Raw genomic sequence first — 25,593 nt, forward strand, 5'->3', positions numbered from 1 at the left:
TTGTTGTTTTAAATGCAGGGTTTAATTTCATTTCACCAGGTGTGCCTTTATTCATTTTCTTCTAACCTCCATAGTCCCAGGTCTCTTAGCCAACCGTAGGAGAGGAGGTGGGACTAGTAACTTCACCTAAGGAGAAAAGGAGTGGTCAGTCAACAAAAGGGTGTCACAGCTTGTGTGCACGGATGTCTGCTGGGAACAACTGTTGGAACACAGACTTACCTGGACCAAGCACCCTTTCCATCTATGTCCTGAATTTCTCTGTTTGATAGGTTTCTGCATGTATTCTAGCTCACTCTTTCTGTACAGTGATAAACACATTCTACGTTCTCTGTCTCCCTTAGTGAGTGGCTGAAGTCAGAAAACCATTCCTGAATGTAAATAGTGTAAAAAGGAAACTATTTGGATTAAAACACTTAATGTCTGAATCTCCCTTGCCATCTAGCCATTTCATGTATCTAATCTTCCTGAGCATGACTTTTCTTGTTTGTAAAATAAAACCTGGTTTGTACTTGGCAGCTATTAAATAAGGCAGTGCACTCAAGTGTACTACATAGAATATTCTCACTAAAGTCAGCACTAATACTCAGTTTTCACTCCACCACCAATTGTGTATGAACTTAAAGACGAGTCACATCACTTCTCTGAACCTCATCTACATCTAGAAAGTAAAGTGATCAGACAAATGTTCCTTAAGAAACCTCTCCAGCTACAGTTCTATCCAGCCTTGCATCCAGGCCTATTTTTCCTTCAAGCCCCGCCCCAGGGGTCTGGCCGGATTTCTATCGCTTACCACAGGATTCCCAAAGATGCTCTGAAGCTCTCTCTCTTAGACGATTTAGCCTTTTCTTTATTCAATTGGTTCCCGAGCCTCCGCCTTCCTCAATCATTTGCCTAAGGTGGCTCAGGAGCCCACCCCTTTCCTCCCTCTCCACCAGTGATTGGCATGGCATCTGGCTCGTCCCGCCCGCTCTTGACTGACAGCTGGATCCCGGCACCGCCCTCAATCCCCTGGCTCTTGCTCACTGGGGTGGCTGGGACCGTTAGCTCGCCAGGCTGGCAGGCTCCGGGGCCCAGCTCCGCCGGCCACCGGGATGGAGACGATGCGAGCACAGCGGCTGCAGCCCGGTGTAGGTGTCGGCGGGAGAGGCACTTTGCGAGCGCTGCGGCCCGGGGTGACCGGGGCCCCGACTAGCGCCGCCACACCCCCCGTGGGCCCGCCGCCCGCCCCGCCGCCCCCCGCCCCGCCCCCGCCTCCGCTGCTTCTGGCTGGGGCCCCCGGGCTGCCCCTGCCCCCCGGCGCCGCGGGGAGCCCTGCGGTGCTGCGCGAGGCTGTGGAGGCGGTGGTGAGGAGCTTCGCCAAGCACACGCAGGGCTACGGTCGAGGTAAGTGTCGGGAACTGGCCTCCTGCGGGACACCCTCCAGTCAGGAGCCTGGCTCCCACAGCTCCCACTGTCCTCACAGTGGCTCCGCTTGGCGTCCAGCCTTCGCATGCATTTCCTTTTGGGGAGTTTCCTTCTGGACACACACACACACACACACACACAAGCGCGCACGCGCGCGTGTACACACACACACACACACACACACACACACACACACACACAGTGAGTTACTAATGCATTCTCCAGGGACTCCTGTTTTCAGATGCAATTCTCTTTTCTTCCCAACTTTTTCTCTGTCAGCAGGCTTAAGATTTTAATGTCCTTCTCCCTTTAAGAACCCGCCCCTATTGTGTGGGATCCTCTCCTTTATCTCAGACCCAGGGCATTTCTCATCCCTACCCTTCTCTGTCTTCTCTCTCTGATCTCAGCAATTCCTGTACTCCCATCTCCTGAGCCCTTGTACTTCATCTTCTGAATCCCGACTTTTTACTTCTTCACATACTTAACTTACCCACCCCACCTCCCACCATGAAATTTCCACCATGACTTCAGATCTGCTGGAGAATTAGGTAGTGCTTTCAAAAGTCACTCACAATAATTGTTCCTCTGAATCTGAACCCACACCATTGAGGCCGTGCCAGCTTCCTGTGACTTGGTGCCTCGCTTTAGTGTCTTAGTTTGGAGCCTCACAACTCGGGCCTCTGTCTGTCTGGCGCTGTGCTCCTGGCCCTTGCCCAGGAACTGAGAATAAATCTCGGGCCCTGGCTCACTCAATGCTAAATTCTGTGGAAACAAGCCAGGCAACAACCTTATTTTGCTTAGAAATTGCCGGCTTAAAGATGCCTAATTTCTGGGAAGAGGGATGTGAGGATTTTCTTTGTTGTTTTTGTTTAGGCAACGTTAACCAATTTCCTGTCAGAATCCTGGTTCCAAATTCATAGTTTAAACGACAAGGAACACACAGTGAAGGGTGTGTGACTCAGACTTTAAGTCTGGAATTTCCAACACATCCCTTCTGTTTCCTTGGTCAGGTCCTCCTGGGTCTAAAAGTGACTGCCTCCTTTCTGTTTCCTAGGAGAAAAGTTGCCCAGCGCACCCCACCCCCTTTCCTTCTTTCCAGACTGTTGGATGCCGTCCTTCCGTCCTTCCGCCCCACTTTGCTTCCTTTTGGAAGCTTCAGTGAAAAGAGCAGACAGGCTTCGGAGGCCTGTCAGTCCCGGCTCTGTCTTTGGGCAAAGGGTCTCATAACTTCACTGAGCAGCAGTTTCTTCAAGGATTGTGCACTGATGACAGAGTGGGCACTTGAAATGTTTGCTAGCCCCGATTTTCTGGTCATCTCTTCCTTGAGAACACATTTCATTTTCTTCTACTGGTAAATGTTTGTATCTTTGTGAACAGGAAGGTTTCAGTGAAGTTGAACGTTCAGATCCACTCTGATGGCTTGTTTATTCTCACCTTCTCTTTGCTCTCTAACCAGTTTGAATTCCAGCCAGACTAGGATTCTGTAGGGTGCTGGGCTACAAATGGATGTACTTCTGAAGCTAGTGAGTCACAGACTTACTTTCCAGGTCGGTTAGAGTTAACAAGGTTTAACAAGGTTTAACATGGCTACACCATAAATCTGTCCCGCTCTTTTCTATCTCAATTCTGAGGGAAACATTTTGCCTCGGGTGTGGTAGCCAGAAGTAGCTACCCTATGTCTGAAGAGTTCCTCTTGGAGACTTACAGGCCCTTATCGACATGATAGAGAAATGTGCCCTCACCCATGTTTCTATGCCCTGAAGAACCTCTAGTCTGGCTTCTAAACTGAGTGTCCGGAAAACCTTTTTAGCTTCCCAAGAAAGGGCGAAGGAACAAAGGGGTTGTGCTGACGAGAACAATCAGGCTTCAGAGTCTGTGGTGCGTCTCCCCTTCAGTCTCCCCACCTCCCACCATCGTCTTATTATTCTTGAGTTTCTCATTTCCAGTCTGGGTGTCCAGCCAGTGCTGTAGGAGAATTTGGCTCAAAGTCGCTCACCACATGGAATCACTTACTCTGCTTCAATTAATAGGCAAAGCTGCCCTTGGCATACACCCATGTACCCTTGTGACTGATGGCAAGATATTCAGGGGATGGCTCTGTTGCCCTGAATACAATTTACTTTGGTCTCGGGCCAGGTCGCTCTCTCATCTGGGGATACCTTACATGCCATCTTCAATTCACATCCTTCATCCTTTTCCTGAAGACTCTAAGTTCACCATTTCCAGTACTGAGTTTTCAGATTTATCTTCACCAGCATTGGGTCCCAGCACACACACACACACACACACACACTTCTCTCTTATGCTGTCCCCTCCTCTGTACATTAGCTTCCACTCCCCACTCTTCTACGCATACCTGCTCAAAAGTCACACATACACTACTGTGTAGGCTGTTTTATTTTGTTTTGTTTTGTTTTTGAAAAAAGCTCTTGGTATATAGCCCAGGTTACTATGGAACTCATTGTGTAGTTCAGGCTTTTTAATTCATGGTGATTCCCCTGCCTCAGCTTCCCTCCTGCTGGGATTACAAGTGTACGCCATCATGCCTGGCTTGCTGTTGATCCTCAGCTCCACTCACAGTACGGTATGAAGGACTTTGACTGGGGACCTGGTCCTGTCCTGCAGTGGCATTGGGATCCCAGAGAGAGTGCTTACTCGTTTTTAGTTTTATCTGTTCCATTTTTTCATTTAATAAATATTTACTGCTCACCAGATGCAGTGGTGAACAAATCACATGTTTAGTCTCTACGTGGATGGAGCCCAGTCTGCTTTAGAGCATGCATGAAGATTAATGGCACAATAGAGCAAGGTAGTATAATATGAAAGAGGGCTTGTCTTGGAACCAAGTGAATTATTGGTTCTTTATCCTGGCTCTGCCACTTCTGGTCTGTTCCTTAAGTTGGAGACTTTTGGCAGAATAAGCATTGTAACACTTGTCTTGATTTTTAAGTGTTTTTGTTTATGGGTGGTTTTCCTACATGCATGTCTGTGTACCATGTGCATGCCTAGTACCCACAATGGCTAGAAGAGGGTGTTGGATCCCCAGGGACTGGAATCACAGATGGTTTTGAGCTACGGTGTGGGTGCTGGGAATTGAACCTGGGTTCTCTGGAAGAGCAACAAGTGCTTTAAACCAGTAAGCCATGTATTTCTTCACTCCAAGAATAAGTGAATTTTGCATGGTATTTTCTGATTGGCTACTCTTTGTCATTACAACCATAGACTAAATATCACTGGAGCTAAACTGATGTGGGCATTTATAGTTTTTAGAACTACTGTATCAGACCCTCTGTTAATTTCTTGTGGCTGTCATAACAAAGCATCATAAATTGTGCTGCTTAAAACAAAAGAAATGAAGTGGGTGTGGTGGTACATATCTGTGTCCTTACTTGGGAGATGGAGGTAAAAGGAGCAGTGGGAATTCATGGTCATCCCTGGCTACATGGGGACTTTGAGGCCATGCTGGACTATGTGAGCCCTAGCAAAATAGTGTGTGTTCTTCTACAGTTCTGCAGGCCAAACATCAGCATCAGTATCACTGGGCCAAATGGGTAGTAGCAGGATCCTGCCAGAAAGTCTAGTCTCCTTTGCCTTCTCCAGCTTCTGATAGCATTCCTGAGCACTGGTCATAACTGCAGCACTCCAGTATCTGCCTCTGATGTCTTCTCTTCTGTGTTTTGCCAACTCCGACCTCAGCCTCACAGTTGCTGTTTCTTTTTGTTTTTGAAACAGGCAGTACCTGTATCTGTAGAGCTGTGTAGCTCTCGCTAGCTTCGAACTCATAATATAGATCAGGTTAGTCTCGAATTCATAGAGATCCCCTTGCCTCTGCCTCCCCATGCCAGTGGTATAATCTCTCACTCCCCGAGTCAGAGTCTGTAAACACATCTGCAAAGTCCTTGGCACATGAGGTAGCCTCACTGGCTCCAAGGACTAAATAAGCAGATGTTGTCAGGATGCATTGTTTAGCTTTAGTAGATAAAGTCCCTACCAAAGTCACTGCTTCTCCGCAGTGCTGGCCTTCAAAGACTTCTGTGCACCCTAGGCTATTCATGGTCTTCCAAAAACCGAAAAAGGAAATAGTTGATAAAATATTGTCAAGCACCTTCCCTGTTTCCATAATATCTTGGATGAACCTCTGCCAGCGTATTCTCACAAACTAGAATGATCAGGGAAACCCCTTACCTCTCGGTGGCACTACCTAGTTACTGCTGTTTAACCCCTTCATCCTTACCACAATATTGTCTCCCCCCCCCCACACACAATATTGTCTTTAATCTTTTTCTCTGCCTATGGCTGGTTTGAGTTTTTGTTTGTTTGCTTGCTTTGTTTTTTGAGGAAGGCTCTCGTGTAGTCCTGGCTTGCCTCAAATGTGCAGTCCTTTTGACTCAGCCCCCTCAGGGCTGGGATTAGAGATGTATGCTACCACCCCTGGTCCTGGAATTATTCTTTTATTACTATTGTTTTTCCTATGTTACTTCCTTCATTCCTCCCTGGTGCTTGGGAATTGAGCCCGGAGCTAGCGCTTCGGCCTGTTAGGCGAACACTCTACTACTGAGCTTCGTTCTCACTCTATATTTATTGTCTTTTTAAAGGTCCACTTAATTAGCATGTGTGTGTGTGTGTGTGTGTGTGCGCGTGCATGTGTGTGTATCCCCATCTCTCTGTCCAAGATAGGGTTTCTCTGTGTAGCTCTGGCTGTCCTGGAAAACTCTACAGACCAGGCTGTCCTCAAACTCAGAGATCCGCCTGCCTCTGCCTGATGTGTTATTTTAATGTCTTTATCCTTAGTAAGAAATCATTTGTCACCAACATTTCATTTAGATAGTCATCTAATGTTTTATTTCCTATAAGTAAAAAACAAAACCCAAATATTCCCTTTTGTGTTCACAGCATCATGGTATAAGCATTTAAACACGTGTTTGGTCTTTATCTCAACCCAGCATCTGTCAGTAACTTCTACAAAGCATTGCATTTGTCAAATATATCCTGTTCTTCTAATATTTTGTATAAACCATTATGTCCATGATTCCTTACTGAAAATCTGCTTTAAAAACAAAACAAACCGAAATCAAAACCTGCTGGGCACTCGCCTTTAATCCCAGCACTCAGGAGGCAGAAGCAGATGGGTCTCTGAGTTAAGCGTGGTCCAGGACAGCCAGCGCTATACAGAGAAATCCTGTCTTGAAAAACAAAACAACAAAGCAAAAAACAAAACAAAACCCTATGGGCTATTCACTTATACATGTACAAACTCAAACAATGTACACACATTGTAAGAGTGTAAGTTTTAGGGGACTCATGAGGCCCTTTGAGGCTCAGACATAGATTGGATCTTGGTTAGGTTTCCCAAGCTGGGAAGAACCTTGCCCTTAGGATCTCTAGATTCATGCTGCAATTCTGTTGCAGGCTTTGAGCCCCAGAGCTCCAGCTTCCCCCAATCACACAGCATCACTTAGGAACATTTTCAAATGCAGATCACAATCAACTGCTTAAAAAAAAAAAAAAAGAAGCCAAACCAAACCCCAAGCCAAAACACAAAACCCTTTTCCTCAGGCTCTCATTTCATTCTCAGCATTTACCTAAACTAGCTCCCATTTCCTTTGGCTTTGAGGGATTATGAAGACCCAGCCCTGTGCGGTCTATGCCAGGGTCTGGCTTTAGCTGGATATGAGACCAGCATAATCTTTGAATGGCCCTTTCCCCATGGTCGCCTCCCCCTTCTCAGCCACCCTAGTATTTTCCCTGTTGTTTGCGTTAGGGGGGCTGTTGCTTGTCTCAAAGACAAGGGCTGAAAAGGTCTCCATTGAAAGAACAAAGATGGTGGAGCTCTCTGGGCCAGAGTGACCTCTGAAGAGCCCAATGGGGCCCAAGGACAGGAAAGAGGGCCTTTCCTTTTCATGCAGCCTTTTGATAGAACAATGAACACTCTACCAAGTCAGTCACATACAGGCTGTGAGATGAGAAAAGGGCTTCTGCTGCTTCTCCTTAGCAGCTGCTCTATGGGGATCTTTGCTTTAGTTTGCAGAGCAGGTAAGAGCTGACACATTGGCCACCCAGTTTTGATCATCTTGCTGGCCAAGGCTGTGTCCTGTTCTTTTCTTCCTTAAAGACTGACTTTTCTTAGTGAAAGTGTTCAGGTCAGATCCCTTCTTCAGAAGCAGAACTGGCTCACAGCCTCGCCCTTGCCCCTCTAGGTCCATCACCACGTTTGCACACAGTCCAAGATTCCTGTCACTGCCTCAGTCAATGACTGAGACATAACAACAGGGATGTTAATGCAGACACATGGGGTAAGATATGGGATTCCTTTGGCATACTTACTGGCTTGGACAAATTTAAGACTCTTTCCTTCCCCGCTTCTACCCATCAGACATCCATTGTGCCCTGAAGGCTGTCCCTTCGGTCTACTCCAATAAATCTCTTGCATATATTTCTCACCTTAGCACCTTCTTGATAGACCCAAACTAGCACACTATGAGGAAATGAATGAGGTTTGTGGGAATTGAGAGAGGGTGAGTATTCATGCTGTAAGGTACTGGAAGATCTGTGTGATTTGTGAGGCTCCAGTAAAAGCCTTTTGAAATATTTGGAGCCCTGGAGTCAAAGTGATCCATGCCAAAGCTGAACTGACCAGATCCTCTTTCCCATGTAAAATGCACTGCTTTGAAAGTAACCCCAAACAAGACTCAGTTTGGTCACTGCCTCCTTTTGCAATTGCATCCTGGATTGCACGTCCCTTCCCTCCCTTGGCTCTCCTGCAGGCATGGTGGGCCCTCACTCCCGTGTTTGCTATGCTTTCTGCTCCCTCACAGCCTCCGTACCTGCTGTTCTTTATATGGTGTATCATTCTCTCACTTTTTGCCTAAAGAGTTTCTGTTCATGCTTCAGCCTAGACATGACCTTTAAGGTAGCTTGTTTGATCTTCTTAACACTTAACACTGAGAGCTGGGTGTGGTGGTATGCTGGTTAATCCTAACGCATGGGAGACAGAGCCAGGTGGATCTGTGAATTTGAGGACAACCAGGACTAAACAGAGAGACCCTGTCTCAAAAAAATGACACCAACCAACTAACTAACTACTTAACCAACCAACCAACCAACCAACCAAAAACCTCTTAAAAGCACTATAGGACTTATCAGAGTTGTAGCTGTCTCAAATGCTTGAGAATATCTAGCTAATGTCTTTCCCGTTTTACAATACAGCCCCAAAGAAAAGGGGCCATTGTCTTAGTGTAGCTAACAGTCAGTCACAGAGCAAACACCCAGTAAGATATTTTGGAATGGCTGAGCCCAAACATTAAGGAGTGGAAGGGAGTACTCCAGAATACTGTCATGTCTAGACTTTGGTTTTTACCTTACTTACAACTAATAACGTTAGCTGGTTTCTATTTACTAAATGCTAGAAGCCACAAGATTTCCGGCTCAGAGATAATGGACTTATGACTGACTCAGCACAGCCAGAAGCATGAGCATCATGGTGCATCAGTCTTCGTGCTCCCTAAGCGATGCAGAAGGCTCGGGCAGATGCTTGCACAGGCTGTGGCCGCATCATGAGAGAGGCACACTGATTTTGGAGAACCTTCCATTTTATAATAAGCACTAAGCACGCTTGCTCTTTTCATTTTTGTCATCATTAATTTTGTGAGACAAGATCTCACTTCAGCAGCTGAGGCTTGCTTGGGATGGCTGCTGTTGCCCAGGTGACCTCCATCTTGAGGCAGTCCTATTGCCTCGGCCTTGTGAATGCTGGGGATGTAGATGTGAACCCCTATGCTGGCAGCATGCCTGCTGTTTCTTGTAGGCATCATTGCATCCCTCTTCCTGCAAACACAGTCCTGAGAAGTGGTCCACGGAAAAAGAGGGCAGGCATTGCAGTGTTGCCACAAACCCTGCAAGGTGTGAAAGAGAAGAGACCCTCAGGGAGGACTGCCCAAAATAAGGTTCCTCAAAAACCATTACTACCCAGAAAAAGCCTCAGAAGAGAATCCATATGCTCCATTCTCTCTTGTAATATACACATAACATTGTAAAACAGAAAGAAACTCTGCCCATTAGTTTATTCACTTGAGGATCAAGTTTGAGGGTCATATTTCCTTGAATGGCAGTGTTGTCTAAAGTTTTCAGAACACTGACGATAGGCTAGGTTGGCTGTGCCTGTAATTCCAGAAATTAGGAGGCTGGAACAGAAATAAACATGTACAACTAAGAGGCTGGAGAGATGGCTCAGAGGGTAAGAGCCCCAGCTGTTCTTCTAGAGAACCTGGATTCTATCCCACTTATAACCATCTGAACTTAAGTTTCAGGAGATCCAATACTCTTCTGGCCTCCAAGGGTACCAGACATGTGATATGTGCACCACTTACATGCAGGTAGAACACCCACACACATAAAGATTTTTAAAAAGTTTTTTCTAAAGTACCTTTTAAAGCCTCTAGTGTAGAGTACTTGTCTGTAAGGCCCTGTAAGTAAGGGGAAAAAAATAAAAACAGCAACAATAAAAAAATGATTTGATTGTGGAACCAAGGTCATCAGTTTGTCATATACACATGACCTTGTGTACACTGGTGAACTCCCCATATGTGTGCCTATGAGGCCAGTGATCTCTCACTGAACCTAGAGCTTCTCTTTTTGTCTAGGCTGGTTGGCCAGTGAGCCCAGGGACCTGTCTCTACTCAACTCTCCCTTCCCCAACACCGGAGTTTTATATACAACATCATATCAGCTTTTACTTGGGCTCTAGGAAGCCAAACTCAGGGTCTCGTGATTACACAGCAAGTATTATAACCACAAGAACCATTCTCCTATCCCCTCCCCTCTAAAGGATGGCCTTTCTCTTAGGGTTCTCATTGCTGTCATAAAACATCATGATAAAAACCAACCTGGGGAGGAAAGGGTTTATTTCAGCTTATAGTTCTGAGGGAAGTCAAGGTATATATTAGTCAGGACTCACTAGAGTAATAGCCTATATAATGAACGTCTCTCTCATATTGCTCATGTATGTGTGTGTGTGTGTGAGGGAGGGAGGGAGGGAGGGAGGGAGAGAGAGAGAGAGAGAGAGAGAGAGAGAGAGAGAGAGATATTAGAATGATTTACAGGTAGGCTGTAGTTCAGCTAATCCAACATGGCTGGCTACCAAGAATTCAGAAGTCGCTTGCTTAGTCTTTGAGGCTGGGTGTCGCAGCTAGTCTTGAATAGATGCTGGAGCCCTGAATAAGTAGGGGTTAGGGCCAGTGAAGGACAAACAAAGCAAAGAGGGGGAGGGCTGGAGAGATGGCTCAGTGGTTAAGAGCACTGACTGCTCTTCCAGAGGTTCATGTCCCAGCACCCACATGGCAGCTCACAACTGTCTGTAACTCTTCAGATCTGATGCCCTCACACAGCTATACATGCAGGCAGAACACCAAGATATATAAAACGAAAATAATTAAAAAAAAAAAAACCCTCACCGAGTACCCTCCCCTTTTGGAGTTTACTTAATTCCAGATGCAGTCAAGTTGACAACCAAGAATAACCATTACAAGGCAGGAACTCAAGCCTAGTAAGAACCTGTGAGCATGAGCCATGGAGGAGTGCTGCTTTCTGACTTGTTCCACATAGCTTGTTAGGCCTGCTTTCCTATATTCAGGTGCATGGTGAGGTGGGGGGGGGCACCTCCACAATGGATGGACCCTCACACATAAACCATCAATCAAGAAAATGCCCTATGGATTGGCCTCCAATACAGTCAAAACATTTTTTCCATTCATAGTCCTTCTTCCCAGATGATCCTACTTGTGTCAGGTTGACATAAAAATAGGCAGTACAGCCCTAAATTTCTGCCACAGCTTCCCAAGTGCAAGGATTACAGACGTGTGCCACCACACCTAGCTAGGTTTGCTTCTTGTTCTGTGGCCTCTTGTTCAGTAGTTCATAGCCTTAAAAAAATTATTTGTATTTTATGTGTATGGGTGTCCTGCCTATGTATAAGTCTTGTGGAGGCAAGAAGGCGGCATCTGATCCTCGGGGACTGTTATTACTGAGCCGCCAATGCTCTTCTCCCCTGCGCCATCCATCTCTCCAGGACAGTTATTGAACCCTTCCCAGTCTTATTCCTCATCTGTAAAATGGTAATGACAAAAGGACCGGCCTCGTAAGGCTATGATTGGTGGGTGCAGCACTGACATTTAGTAATCACTCCATAAATGTGATGGGGCTACTTGCTGGTGATGGCTGTCACTCTCCTAGGCCAGTCGACCAACTGTAGAATAACTGACTTGTACTTTATCACACAGTAATAATTGCTGGCTAGCCCTGGAAACGCCACCTATAGTATTTAAGTTAAACTCCTTTGGTATCCAGTACTAATCAAAATGTGAGATAAAGCAGGGTTTTTAAACTTTTCCATTGGCCACACTCTTTTTGCCCAAGAAATTGTTCTCAAACCTTGGGAATATAGGTATATAGAATAGATATACAAATCAAACATTTCCTGGTAGTAAACTAGAATTAAATGTTAATTTAGCAATTCTTTAGGGTTAGAGAGATGATTCGGTGATAAAATACATACCACACAAGTGTGAGGACCAGAGCTCAGATTTGAAGAATCCATGGAAAGGCAGATGCAGTGCAGCACATCTGTAATCCCAGTGTGCCTGTGGCAAGATGAGTGATGGCTCACAGGCCAGCTAGTGTGGCTTAGTAGTGATGAACAAGAAGCCCTTCCTCAAACAAGTCAGACTCCAGGGACTAATAAACCAAGATTATCTTTTGTTCCCAGATAGGTTGTGACACATACCTACACTCACTCACAGACACACACGTACAAAACCACACACACAGATACAATAAAACAGTTATTTAGTATACATATACTTTACCATTTACTAAAGATTAAGATAAATATGCATACTAATGAGATAGTCTGACTTGTTTATTTGCATTTATTGGTTTGTTGGTTTTTTTCTAAGACAGGATTTCTCTGTGTAGCACTGGTTGTCATGGTACTTGCTCTGTAGACCAGGCTGGCCTGCCTCTGCCTCCCAAGAGCTGGGATTAAAGGCATATGCCACCATCATCTAGTATATCTATTTCTTTTTTTTTTTTTAATTTTGGCCAGTTTGTATTGGTGATACTAACTTAAAGCATTACAATCTGTGAGGGGGGGTTACAGATTAATTTATTTACTTTATACATACAAGTACACTGTAGCTCTACAGATGGTTGTGAGGCACCATGTGGTTGTTGGAAATTAAACTTAGGACCTCTGCTTGCTCCGGCCCAAAGACTTATTTATTGTATGTAAGTGCACTGTAGCTGTCTTCAGACACACCAGAAGAGGGCATCAGATCCCATTACAGATGGTTGTTAGCTACCACGTGGTTGCTGGGATTTGAACTCAGGACCTTCAGAAAAGCCTGAGGTTAACAGTACTCTTAATCCATGAGCCATCTCCCCAGCCTGTATATCTATTTCTTATCTTGTTCATTTACCTGTGGGGTTTTGTTGTTGTTGTTTGGTTTTTCTTGTTTTTTTCGAGACAAGGTTTCTCTGTGTAGCCCTGGCTGTCCTAGAACTCACTTTGTAGACCAGGCTGGCCTCCAACTCAGAAATCCACCTGCCTCTGCCTCCCAAGTGCTGGGATTAAAGGCTGCCTCTGCCTCCCAAGTGCTGGGATTAAAGGCGTGCACCACCAAAGTAAATCTAGGATGAGTATTTGACACTGTGGACATAGAGCATCTTCAACAGTTTTAAAGTTGATTGATACTCTGAACCCATCATCATCAATACTGAGAGCCGATTTATGGTAGTACTTAGTACAGACTGGCCGAAGTAACAACTCTGTCCTGGGCTGAAATGTGCAACTCCAGGTCTAGGGACTCAGTACCCTCTCCTAGATCTATGGGCCCTGCACACACAGGGTGCTCAAACATACTCAAGCACACCCACCCATATACAAAAATAATAAGCCTTTTAAAAGAAAACTTTTAATCACAAGCCAAATAAACATAACAATTAAAATTGCACTTATTTATTTATATGTGTGCATGATACACGTTTATGGGCATTTGTGCCATGGCATTTGTGGAGGTCAGAGAACAGTTCCATGGCGTCAGTTCTCGTCCATCTTTATGTAGATTTCAGAAATGGAACTAGATCACCAGGCTCAAGAAGAGTCATCTTGGTGACCTCCACTTATCTATCCATCCATCCATCCATCTATTTTTAAATATTACTTATTTAATGTATATAAGTACACTGTAGCTGTCTCCAGACACACCAGAAGAGGGTATTGGATCCCATTACAGATGGTTGTGAGCCACCATGTGGTTACTGGGAATTGAATTCAGGATCTCTGGAAGAGTGTGGTCAGAGCTCTTAACTGCTGAGCCATCACTACAGCCCCCACCTATCTATTTTAATTAAACTTAAACCAACAACTTTTAAAAGCAAACACTGCAGGGCTAGAGCGATAGCTCAATAGATTAGGGTTGGGTTCCCAGCACCCACATGGTGGCTCTCAACCATCCAAACTCCAATTCCAGGGGATCTGATGTGCACTCTAACCTCCGCCAGCACCTCACATATATAGTGCTCAGGCATACATGCAGGCAAAACACTCATAAACATACAAAGAAATAAAAGATAAATCTGACATTTTAATGTTCTAAATGGCTGAGCCATCTTTTCAGTCCCACAAAACAATTTTTAAATTGAACATTTTAACACAATAAGAAATACACTATTTTTGGAACTATTTAGAAACTATTATGTTTCCATAAGATCCAAAAATTCATGCTAGAGACAGTGCAGTTCATGACCTATAAGCATCTCCAATCTGAGCAGAAGTGATTCAGCCATCTTTGAGGTGTCACAAGGCACCAAGGCTGCTGCGTTGCTATATGATCCTCCACCAGCGGCATTGTCAGAAACACTGTGGGTCCATTTCACATTTGATTTTGAATCATTTTGTTTACAGCACATCCAGGAGCCTTTTTCTGTTTCCAGTTTCCCACTCTCCATTTATTTACCTCACCCCATACAAGGTTACAACCCATACTTTAAGAAGCTAGGAACTAGAGCACTGGGGAGGAAGAGGAGGAGGAGGAGGAAAAGGAGGACGGAAGCCCAACTTTGGCATGCTGATTTATTAGTCTATGTCTGCCCTCTTGCAGTGAATGTGGTGGAGGCCCTTCAGGAATTCTGGCAGATGAAACAGTCTCGGGGTGCTGACTTGAAGAACGGGGCTCTGGTGGTGTACGAGATGGTCCCCTCCAACAGTCCTCCCTACGTCTGCTATGTCACTCTGCCTGGGGGGAGCTGCTTCGGGAGTTTCCAGGTAAGAGTCATGAGGCTGCAGAAAGGGTAAATGTGTAAGTGCTGACAAGGACTTGTATCATTTGGCCGTTGGTCTCTGCCTGATGTCATGGATATGAGGACTAACTCTAGGCAAATCCTTCCAGCAAGCACCTGAGGCTCATGAGATAACAGAGGAGCCTAAATCAGCATACTTTGTTTTGGCCCACAACTCAAACCCATTTCAAATTTGAGCAGTTATGACTGCACTCCCAGCGCCAACCTTTGCTTTAATCTGGCTTCCACTCTTGCACTCCCAACTCCTTGCCATTTCTTCTTTTTGAAATTTGTATGACTGTCTTGCTAGCTTCTATGTCTGTGTAGCACATTTGAGGAGTGCCCAGATACCCTGGAACTAAAGTTCCAGATTGTTTTAAGCTGCCATGTGGGTACTGGGAATCTAACCTGAGCCCTCTGTAAGAGCAGCCAGTGCTTCCAACCAATCTCTCCAGCTCTGATGATGATGATTTTTGAGATAGTGTTTCTCTATGTGACAACCCTGGCTGTCTTGGAACTTGCTGTATAGGCCAGGCTGGCCTTGAACAAGAGATCTGCCTGCCTCTGCTTCCCAAGTGTTGGGATTCAAGGCGTGCTCCACAACTGCCTGACTCTGATTTTATTTTTAATTACATGTATATGTGTGTATGTTGGGCGAATGTGTATAAAGCCTGAAGATGAGAGCAAGCCGCTGGGGCTGGAGTTACAGGTGGTTATAAACCTTGTGATGTGGGTTCTCTGTGTGTGAGGACCGAATTCAGGTCCTCTGGAAGAACAAGAAGTTTCTCCATCCCCTCTTCCTTCTTCTTTTAAAGACAGGATTTCATGTAGTCCAGCCTAGCCTCAAAATATGTAGCTAAGGATGATCATGCTGAACTTTTGATCCTCCTGTTCCCATCTCTCAAGTGCTGGGATTATCAGACATAGAGCTATCATGCCCCATTTATGACGTGTTTAGGGGGCTGCTCCCAGGGCCTCCGGCACACCAGGCAAACACTCTACAATTGAGCTACAGCCAGCCCTAGCTTCCCGGTTACACTGTTTCTACAGTTTTCCTATTGCTAAGGTTCTATACAGAGATGAAAGGCAATACTTGAAAGCTTTGTAGGCTAGTGAGAAATTATAGGGGCTAAAGAGATGGCTCAACCATTAAGAGAGCTGGCTGCTCTTTCAGAGGACCAAGTTAAGATCCCAGCACTCATGTCAGACAGCTCACAAGCACTGGTAACTCTAGCTCCAGGGAATCCCACACTCCCTTTTGGCCTTTACTGGCACTCACACCCATATATATGTATGTATGTGTGTGTGTGTGTGTATATAAGCACATATACATACATACACACATATATACATATACATGTATATATATACACACAAATAAAACAGATTATAAAAATCTTTAAAAATAAATTATACAGATTCTATGAATATTATCAAGATTTTTTTTTTTTTTCCATTTCAGAGAGGAAGGCAGCCTTCCAAAATGTCACCTTAAAGAATCTGGATAGAATTAAAAGAAGATAATAGACACCTTTGGTTAGTTTTCATGTGGTTGTGTCACCATTAGATATGGTTGGAGCCCTTGCTGTGTCTATAGCACCTTGGGTTTCCTCATCATATGACTTACAATGTATCATTACTGCTTGTCTTTGCAAGGATTCCCAACTGTATCTGTTTTTCCCCTCTGTATATGTGTATATGTGCGTGTATACACATAGGATTAAACCCAGGACCTTGCAAACTATCTTTCTTCTTAGTCAGTATTAAAAACCTGCCACCCATTCAGAGACTAGTACATAGATGTCAATTTACCTATCGCATGAGTAAAAGCCACTGTAGCTCAGTTTTTGCCTTAAACAGAGGCAAAAACTCTGTTTAAGAGATTTCCTAAGGAAATCTCTCCTCTCCTCTCCTCTCTCTCTCTCTCTCTCTCTCTCTCTCTCTCTCTCTCTCTCCATAGATGGAGTCTATAGTCCTGGCTGTTCTGGGACTCACTCTGTAGAACAAGCTGGCTCTGACTGAACTCATGGAAATTTGCCTGCATTAAAGGTGTACACCACCATGCCTGGCTTGGTAGCTTTGTTTTAAATCAGATGACTAAACCTTTTGGCTCAACACTTGATCCATTTCAGATAAATATAAGCCCAGACTAATGATTAGTTTTCCGTTTTCATTCGTGGTGTGCACGGATGTGGGTGCATGTACCCATGCCTGCTGTGTGTGTGGAATCCTGAGGCTGACAGAGAAACATCCTTAGCCACTCTCCCACCTTCCTCATCAGTGCAGAATTTCTCAGTCAAACCTACAGTTTGCCAACATGGCAGCTCTTGCTAGCCAGCTTGCTCTGGGGATCCCAGCTCTGCTGTTCCAGAGGCTGGAACCTCAGGCAGGCATCATGTATATGGGTTCCAGAACCTGGGGTCTGAAATCTGGCCGAATTCTGAATTCACACCTGTGCAGCAAGTCCTTTAACACGGGCCCATCTCAGCCCCCTTTCTTTCCTCAGGGTATTATGGCTCCTTCTCACCCCATCACCATCTGAAGGGCAGGCTGAGTTTTACTTTGATTTGTTATTTTCTGAAAGTCAAATTATCTGTTCTTGGCTTCTTTTAGCTTATTTTACATTCCCCTTGGCAGGTGGAATTTTCCTAGTGATTTTCTGCACATCGACTTTTTTAGTAGTAATATTATGGGATAAAGTAGTTAACAGGTTAATATAAAGTAGAAATAAAGAAACTAAAGAAACAAAAAGCCTTAATGTGGATATATCAAGTTCCATATGCTGTCTCAGAGGGAACTGCCCTCCGGAGGAAACCAGGACTTATCAATATAGTTAAGTGACAACATCTCCCACTGTCCCTTTGAAAGCTGAAACATCAAGCCAATGTGGTAATACACGCCCGCCATTAATCCCAGCACTTGGGAGGCAGAGAGATCTGTGTTCAAGGTCAGCCTGGTCTACATAGTGAGTTCCAGGACAGCAGGAGCTACACAGAGAGACAGCTTATCTCAAAAAAGGAAAAAGCTGTATCACTCTTCTTAATCATGAGTGACCAAGGGGCAGAGGCTTCTTCAGCGCCTGTTAGAGACTATAGCAGAAGACCATGACGGCCAAGGATCTGAAGTCAGGTGATCTGACTTCTGAACATTAGATTTGCCCTAAGACCATGTTAGTTAGTTTTAAAAAGCTGTTTCCCTTGTTTTCCTCAGTCATCATTCCTTACCTCAGTGACCCATCTTCCCTGCATTTACTTCAAGCAAAAAAGACATCTTCAGCCTTAGCTCCTATGGAGGTAGCTCCTCTGGTCTGCTGTAGAAAATGCCTGTTTACAGCTAAGAGAACGTGGAAGAAACCCAGATAAGTGCTTCCAACAGGTCATGCATGGCCTTGTTTAAATCTTGGGTTATCCAGAATTCAGAGAGCCTTGCCTGACAAACTGGCTTTTGAGTAATTAGTCCACTGACACTTTACATAAATGCATTTTCCATGTCTTATGGCTGGCTATCTGCTGACTTCAGCAGCCTTCCTAGCTCTGCATTCAATTTTGTAGTAGTCATCTCCAATTCTTTAATGACTTCAGGATGTTGAGTCAAAATTGTGTTTCCAAACACCATGCCATTTTTCACTAAAGCTTCGGAAAGTGTGATGAATGCAACTGATTCCTCCATGGTGTCCAAATGTCCTCTTCCTCAGTGGTGTCCTCCCTGCTGCTCCTCCTCCCTCCTCAGTGGTGTCCTCCCTGCTCTTCTTTCCTCCTCAGTGGTGTCCTCCCTGCTCTTCTTCCCTCCTCAGTGGTGTCCTCCCTGCTGTTCCTCCTCCCTCCTCAGTGGTGTCCTCTCTGCTCTTCTTCCCTCCTCAGTGGTGTCCTCCCTGCTGCTCCTCCTCCCTCCTCAGTGGTATCCTCTCTGCTGCTCCTCCTCTTCCTCAGTGGTGTCCTCCCTGTTCCTCCTCCTCCCCCCTCTTAGATGCACATGTGTATATATTCTCACTCTTTCTCTCCTGCCTAGTTTTGTCCCACAAAAGCTGAGGCCCGGCGAAGTGCTGCAAAGATTGCATTAATGAACTCTGTGTTTAATGAGCATCCATCCCGAAGAATTACTGATGAGTTTATTGAGAAGAGTGTCTCAGAGGCCCTGGCATCTTTCAATGTAAGGAACTTGGAAATGGAAGGGAGGGAGCATGGGGAATGGGAGAGGCAAGGAATCCATCCATTTTTGTTCTTTTCTGTCTGTATTTGATTACTTTGTATATATGGGTATACCACATACATCCAGTGCCTAGAAGCCAGATGAGCATCAGGTCCCTGATATTGGATTTATAGCTGGTTCTGATGTGCTATGTGGGTGCTGGGGATTGAACTCTGGTCCTCTAGGGCAGTAGCCAGTGCTCTTAATGACTGAGCTATGGCTCCAGCCCTTTTGTCTGCATTTCTATTCTGTTTATACTACCAATGTGTGTGTGTGCTCCAAGTCTGTGTTTAATTCCTTATCTGTGTTTTTATGTTTATTGATTTGTCTTTATATTTCTTTAGTATCATGATATTTTTAATCTGAGCTTTGTGGAATTCAATTTTTTTTTTATAATGATGGTCATGTGAGTAGCAGGATAACCAGGACCATAGAGAGAACCTATCTCAAACAAACAAAAATAATAAGAAAAATTTTTATCATCTGGGTGGTGGTAGTACACATCTTTAATCCCAGCACATAGGAGGCAGAGACAGGTGAATTTCTGAGTTCAAGGCCAGACTAGTCTACAGATTGAGTTCCAGAACAGCCAGAGATACACAGTGAAACTGTCTCAAAAAATAAATTTTAAAAACCAAAACAAAAAAAAAATCCAAACAAACAAAAAACAAAACAAAAAAACAAAACCCAAAACAAGGTCCTGGACACCTGGCTCAATAAGAACACTGACTGCTCTTTCAGAGGTCCTGAGTTCAATTCCCAGAACCACATGATGGCTCACAATTATGTATAATGGGATCTGATACCCTCTTCTGGTGTGTCTGAAGATGGCTACAGGGTACTCATATACATAAAATAAGTTAATAAATCTTAAAAACGAACAAGAGAACAACAACAAATAAAAGTGGGGAGGGAGGGAGGGACAGGGGGAGGGAAGGAGGGAAGGAGGAAGGGAAAGAGAGGGAAAGACCCAAAATTAATATCTGGCCTATACACACACACACACAGACTCTTAAACTATTTATTTATTTGTTTGTCTGTTTATTTTGTTTTGTTTTTTTTTCGAGACAGAATTTTTCTGTGTAGCCTTGGCTATCCTAGAACTCACTCTGTAGACCAGGCTGGCCTCAAACTCAGAAATCCACCTGCCTCTGCCTCCCAAGTGCTGGGATTAAAGGCGTGCATCACCACCACTCAGCTAAACTATTTGTTTTTATTTCAATGTGGCAGCTGAACATTAAGATGAAACGTATGGGAGCTGGTGACGTGGCTCAGCAGTTCAGAGCACTTGCTGCTTTCTTTTTCTGAGATGTATTTATTATTTACATAAGCACACTGTCGCTGTCTTCAGACACTAGAAGAGGGCATCAGATGTCATTACGGGTGGTTGTGAGCCACCAGGTGGTTGTTGAGATTTGAACTCAGGACCTTTGGAAGAGCTGTTAGTGCTCTTAACCTCTGAGCCATCTCTCCAGCCCCAACACTTGCTGCTTTCTAGAAGGACGGGAGTTCAGTTCTCTATGTCAGGTGAGCTGTCTATAGCTCCAGCTCCAAGGGGAAGCTGCTGCCTTCCTCTAGCCTCTGTTGACATTCACACATGATACACAAACATACACATATAAAAAAAATCTTTAGGGGGGGAGGAGAGGGGGAGGGGGAGGGCATGGGGGACTTTTGGGATGGCACTGGAAATGTAAATGAAGAAAATACCTAATTAAAAAAAAAGGAAAAAAATCTTTAAAGATTAAATATGTGGCTCATGAAGGGCTAGAGATATCATTTCTCAGCCTTTTGGCTAAGATGAAGTGTGTGAAGGGCTAGAGATGAGTTAGCAGTAAACCATTGGCATTGCAAGCAGAAGGCCCTTATTTTGATCCCCAAAGCCCATTTAAAGTGCTGAGTGTGGTAGCTCTCATGGAGAGTTCCAGCCAGTCTAGCCTGCCTGGTGAGCCTCAGGCCAAGCATCCTGTCTGACAGGAGTGGCCAGTGTTCCCAAGGAAAAGCACTAGCCTGCGGCCTCCAGATGAGTACACTGCACACATGCACATACACACTCACATGCACAGAAATGTGACTAGTGCCTATTGGATAGTGCCAGTCAAAATAATCTAACTAAAGATCTATTTGTCTTTTTCTTTCTCCTGTTACCAGGGTAACAGAGAGGAAGCTGACAACCCAAATACGGGGATTGGTGCCTTTCGATTCATGTTGGAATCTAATAAGGGCAAGTCAATGCTGGAGTTCCAGGTACAGTTCCACTCACATCCCTGGCTCTAATAAAGCAGAGCAGCCTGATACAGCAATTTTAATGCCACCTACTAATCCTTACCTCCTTATTCAGAAAAAGACACAGGGAGAAAATGTGGTTAAAATTTACAGTGTACAATTACCTCTCTCCCCGCACGGGGTGCATACCAGAATTGATAATTATAGATGCTTCCACAATATGATTAGTAAAACTTTTCCCCTGTAATTCTGATGCAGTCTCATAACTTAAAATCACTATCCTGGTTGTATTAGTCAGGGTTCTCTAGAGAAACAGAACTGACAGAATGAATGCATGTGTACCCCCCCCACCCCCACCCCCACACAGTTTATTAGAGTGGCTTATAGGCTGTGGTCTGACTTTTCCAAAAATGACTGACTCTTAGAATCCAGTAGCTATTCAGTTCATGAGGCTGGATGTCTCAGATGGTCTTCAGTATACACCAAAATCCCAAAAGCATAGGCTGTAATGCCAATGAAGGAATGGACTTCCTGGCGAGGGCAAGAGCAAGCAGGCAGAGCAAGCTTCCTTCTTCAAGTCCTTCATAGAGACTGCCCCGAGGTGTGGCCCAGACTTAAGGGAGTGTCTTCCCACCTCAAATGATCCAATCAAGAAAAAACCCTCACAGGTGTAACCAGCAGCTTGGGTTTTAATTAGTTCCAGGGGTCATCATCATGTTGACAACAAAAAATGGCCTTCACGCTGGTGTTTCCTCTCGTTTCTCAGGAGCTGATGACAGTTTTTCAGCTACTGCACTGGAATGGCAGCCTTAAGGCCATGAGGGAAAGACAGTGCTCTCGACAGGTAAGAGTCACCCGAGGGAAAGGGCAGGAGGAGAGCTACTTTGGGCTGTTAAATGGTTACTAAGCTGTGACTACTAAAGGCCTTATTTAGCATCTTTGCTCTTGTATTCTTTTTTGTTTTTCGTTTTTCAAGACAAGGTTTCTCTGGGTAGCCCTGGCTGTCCTGAAACTCACTCTGCAGTGAGTAGCTGGCCTTGAATAGAGATCCACCCATCTCTGCCTTCTGCAAGCGCCCGGCCTGCTCTTGTAGTCTTTGCTTTTTGAATGTTACTGTACTCTTTTTGCCATGCTTCCCCACCGTAAAGTTACCCTTAGGAAACTCTTTGGCTAAGCTGGGCTTGGTAGCTCACACCTTTAATCCCAGCTCTTAGGAGGCAGTGGCAGGCAGATCTGAGTTCTAGCTAGTTCCACATCAGGTAGTGCTACACAGTGAGACCCTGTCTCAAAACAAAATAAAACAAACAAAAAGCCCTACCTTTTTGTCCTCTCTGTTTCCTGGCTGCTATGACATGAACTAGTCTGCTCTGCTATGCCTCCCTTCTAAAACAGGCTGCTAACTCTGAAACGATCACCTTCTGAGTTCTCTCTAAGAACTCAGGAAGGACCCAGTCTATCACACTAACTGTGGGTCAGTCTCCATTGTTTCATGGAGCCCTCCCCTCCCTTCTAGAACAAGGAGCTAGCTGGAACAGAAGAGATAAAATAGTCACTGCATTTTTAACATAATTTTGCCAAGTTATGGGCATTCCTACAGACCCTTGAGCAAGGGCCAGTGGTGGCTTGATACAGTGTACTTGCTCTATAGAAAAAGTTCCAGGATGGCCAGGGCTACACAGCGAAACCCTGTCTCAAAACAAACAACCAAGGAGATAGTGTGCTGAGGGTTTCACATTTAGATTTTGTAGTTTTAAAAGATGGCCACACTGGGCGTGGTGGCGCACGCCTTTAATCCCAGCACTTGGAAGACAGAGGCAGGTGGATTTCTGAGTTTGAGACCAGCCTGGTCTACAGAGTGAGTTCCAGGACAGCCAGGTCTACACAGAGAAACCCTGTCTCGAAAAACAAAACAAAACAAAAAAGATGGCCACATTTTCCACCAGTCAAACACCTTCTACATGCTGTTGGAGTACTGGAAGGTGTGACCTGTCCTTGAGCCTGAACTTCACTGTGCTCCTCACAGCAGGGCCCTGTGCTTCTCTGATCTGTGCATGTATTCAACCTCCTGCTCCACGCCCTTCTGCTTTACATAAACTCTTATGAGTCAGGGGAAAACAACTCTTTATAGGACATATGTGCAAAGCAGGTCAGACAATCAAGGCTAAGTTCTATTGGGATCACTGTGCTATAAGATATAGGACATACGTCTTATCCATCAGGGTCACTGTGCTAAATGACGTGTATAACGTATTTTGACCTTCTCAGTGATCTTTGCATTCCTCTCTGACCAGGAGGTGTTGGCTCATTATTCACATCGGGCCCTGGATGATGATATTCGCCACCAAATGGCTTTGGACTGGGTGAGCCGGGAGCAGAGTGTGCCAGGGGCACTGTCAAGAGAGCTGGCTTCCACTGAACGGGAGCTCGATGAAGCCCGGCTGGCGGGCAAGGAGCTGCGCTTCCACAAGGAGAAGAAAGATATTCTCATGCTGGCTGCTGGGCAGTTGGGCAATATGCATTCTTCCAGCTGCTAAGCATCTACCCTCTACTCGCCATGGCTCTTCAGGCCCCTTTTTTGTATGTCTCCTTTTTAAGACTTAGAATGATGATTTCTGTATATACTTTCTCAATTTTATACTTTAAAATATAGATATATATGTATAAATTCTACACCTGGCTTCCTATTTGCTAAGAGATCCCTTTTCTAACTTCCAGTTTGGGGATGTAGTTACCGTTGAAATATCACTATTCCATTTTATAGCGTGGTTGGCTCTTAAACCTTTAGATTATCTAAGTCATTAACATGTACAGTTTACTAAGTATTCATATCTCTTTCTTTTGAAACAGCAGCAGACAGGTACGTGATGACTCAGCAGTCTGAGGCAGTATTGCTGTGAATGTGAGGCCAGCCTGGACTACATAGTAAGTTCCAGGTCAGCATGGGCTGCAGTGTGTAAGATCCTGTTTCAGACCCCTCTCCTCCCACACATAAAACCACCCATATTCTTGGTTTCTACTAGACGAAAACAGGGTGGGAGCGTCAGGTTTTGGTTTGAAGTGACCGTCCGATACACCCCCCTGCTCACTTTCCCTCTTCCTTGCCTCTAAGTGCTCCTTCATTTGGGGGCTTCCCTACCTTATCCAGAAGGAGATCTGGCTTCCTTTTGTTTTGTGAGACATCTTATCATGGCCTGGAACTCATCCTATAGATTAGGAGGGCTTCATGCTTGTGGTTGTATCCTGCTGAAATCATAGGCATGGGTCACAATGCCTGGCCTGTTCTTAAAGTCACTCATGAGAAACTGCCTAAGAACAAGAGAATGATACACTCAATTCCTATGGGGTGGGTCGGTGGCACTACCTGGGCTGCTTCTGAGCTTACCTACCCCTGCTAGCAGTCTAGCTTTCTGGATGTGAGAAGAGGGTAAGGGCTGAGGCTGACACTGGCACACGCACGTGTGAGCACACTTTTTTCCATTTGTTCACGTAGCCCAGGCTGGTCTCAAACTTTTCTTCTGGCCGAGAATGACCCTGAACTTCAGACCTCCTGCATCAGCCTCTCACTAGGATTACAGTGACTACCACCTCAGCTGCCTTAATCCTTCCTTCAGTGACAAGAAACATCTTGTTCTTTAGAAACGGTAGCTGTTCTGTTTAGTGAGAACCATGTTCCTCTCTTGTCCACTGAGCTGTGCTGTTTAACTCTTGAATTTGTGGAGAATTTTATGTAGTAAGCTCAATTTCCCTTCTTTCTGTGGTCTCTGCTACATTGTATTATTGTTCAGTGCACTTTCTATCAAGTTGGGACAGTTAATGCTACTATAATGCGACTTCCCATGTGACAATTGCAGTTTGATTTTAGGTTAGAAGCTGGGTTTGGTGGTGCAGGTCTGCAATCTCAGCTACAAAGGAGGCTAAGGCAAGATTGGAAATTCAAGGTCTACCCCAGCTAGAGCTAGTTCAGGGGCAACCTGGGTAACTTAGCAAGACTCTATCTCAAAAATAAGAAGTAAAAACAGGACTGGGGATATAGCTTAGTGGAAGAGAGTCAGCCTGGCATGTGAAGCCTGAATTTAATCTCTACTGCAAAAAGGGGAGGGGAGGGAAGGAGACACTTGGCAGGAAGAGGGAGGGAGGGGAGCAGAGTTAATCACTGCTCACTGGGTCGTAACAAGGTGAAAAGCAGCTTGCTTGCTTGCTTGCTTTTGAAATCATCTTTGTGACAAGGACACATGGGATCAGGATAGAGTGTCTAGTTAAAATAGTGTCACTGCTTAGAAAGGGGTGTTTGGATTCCTTTAGTTAGCTTAGCCCTGTCTCTTGTTTCATAAAACACACTGGGTTAGAATAGAGGCTCCTGCATTACATGGTTTGTGTCACTGTTTTTTGTTGTTGGTTTTTGTTTTGTTTTGTTTTGTTTTGAGACAGGGTTTCTCTGTATAG

General features: G+C 44.8%; 1 protein-coding gene across 2 annotated transcripts; it reads left to right on the forward strand.

The window, feature by feature from the left end:
* Positions 1–1,010: 1,010 nt before the first annotated feature.
* Positions 1,011–25,593, forward strand: Lix1l (limb and CNS expressed 1 like). 2 transcript variants are annotated; one of them, XM_029475508.1, is made up of 7 exons: positions 1,021–1,383; positions 14,559–14,722; positions 18,745–18,885; positions 21,076–21,171; positions 21,917–21,994; positions 23,442–23,727; positions 23,998–25,593. In XM_029475508.1, exons 1-6 carry the CDS (start codon positions 1,092–1,094, stop codon positions 23,682–23,684), a joined length of 1,014 nt encoding a protein of 337 aa, XP_029331368.1. In that variant the 5' UTR covers positions 1,021–1,091; the 3' UTR covers positions 23,685–23,727; positions 23,998–25,593. The 2 variants fall into 2 exon arrangements, with proteins under 2 accessions (XP_021014015.1, XP_029331368.1); XM_021158356.2 differs by lacking the exon at positions 23,998–25,593 and having other exon boundaries at positions 1,011–1,383; positions 23,442–23,818.

The sequence above is a fragment of the Mus caroli genome, chromosome 3, assembly GCF_900094665.2.
Source record: "Mus caroli chromosome 3, CAROLI_EIJ_v1.1, whole genome shotgun sequence".
NCBI classification, from domain to species: Eukaryota; Metazoa; Chordata; class Mammalia; order Rodentia; family Muridae; genus Mus; species Mus caroli.

Coding starts and splice junctions, on each gene's coding strand:
- Lix1l (XM_021158356.2), top strand. CDS start 1,092: ATGGAGACGATGCGAGCACAGCGGCTGCAGCCCGGTGTAGGTGTCGGC. Junction 14,723..18,744: donor GCTGCTTCGGGAGTTTCCAG/GTAAGAGTCATG, acceptor TCTCCTGCCTAG/TTTTGTCCCACAAAAGCTGA. Junction 18,886..21,075: donor AGGCCCTGGCATCTTTCAAT/GTAAGGAACTTG, acceptor TCCTGTTACCAG/GGTAACAGAGAGGAAGCTGA.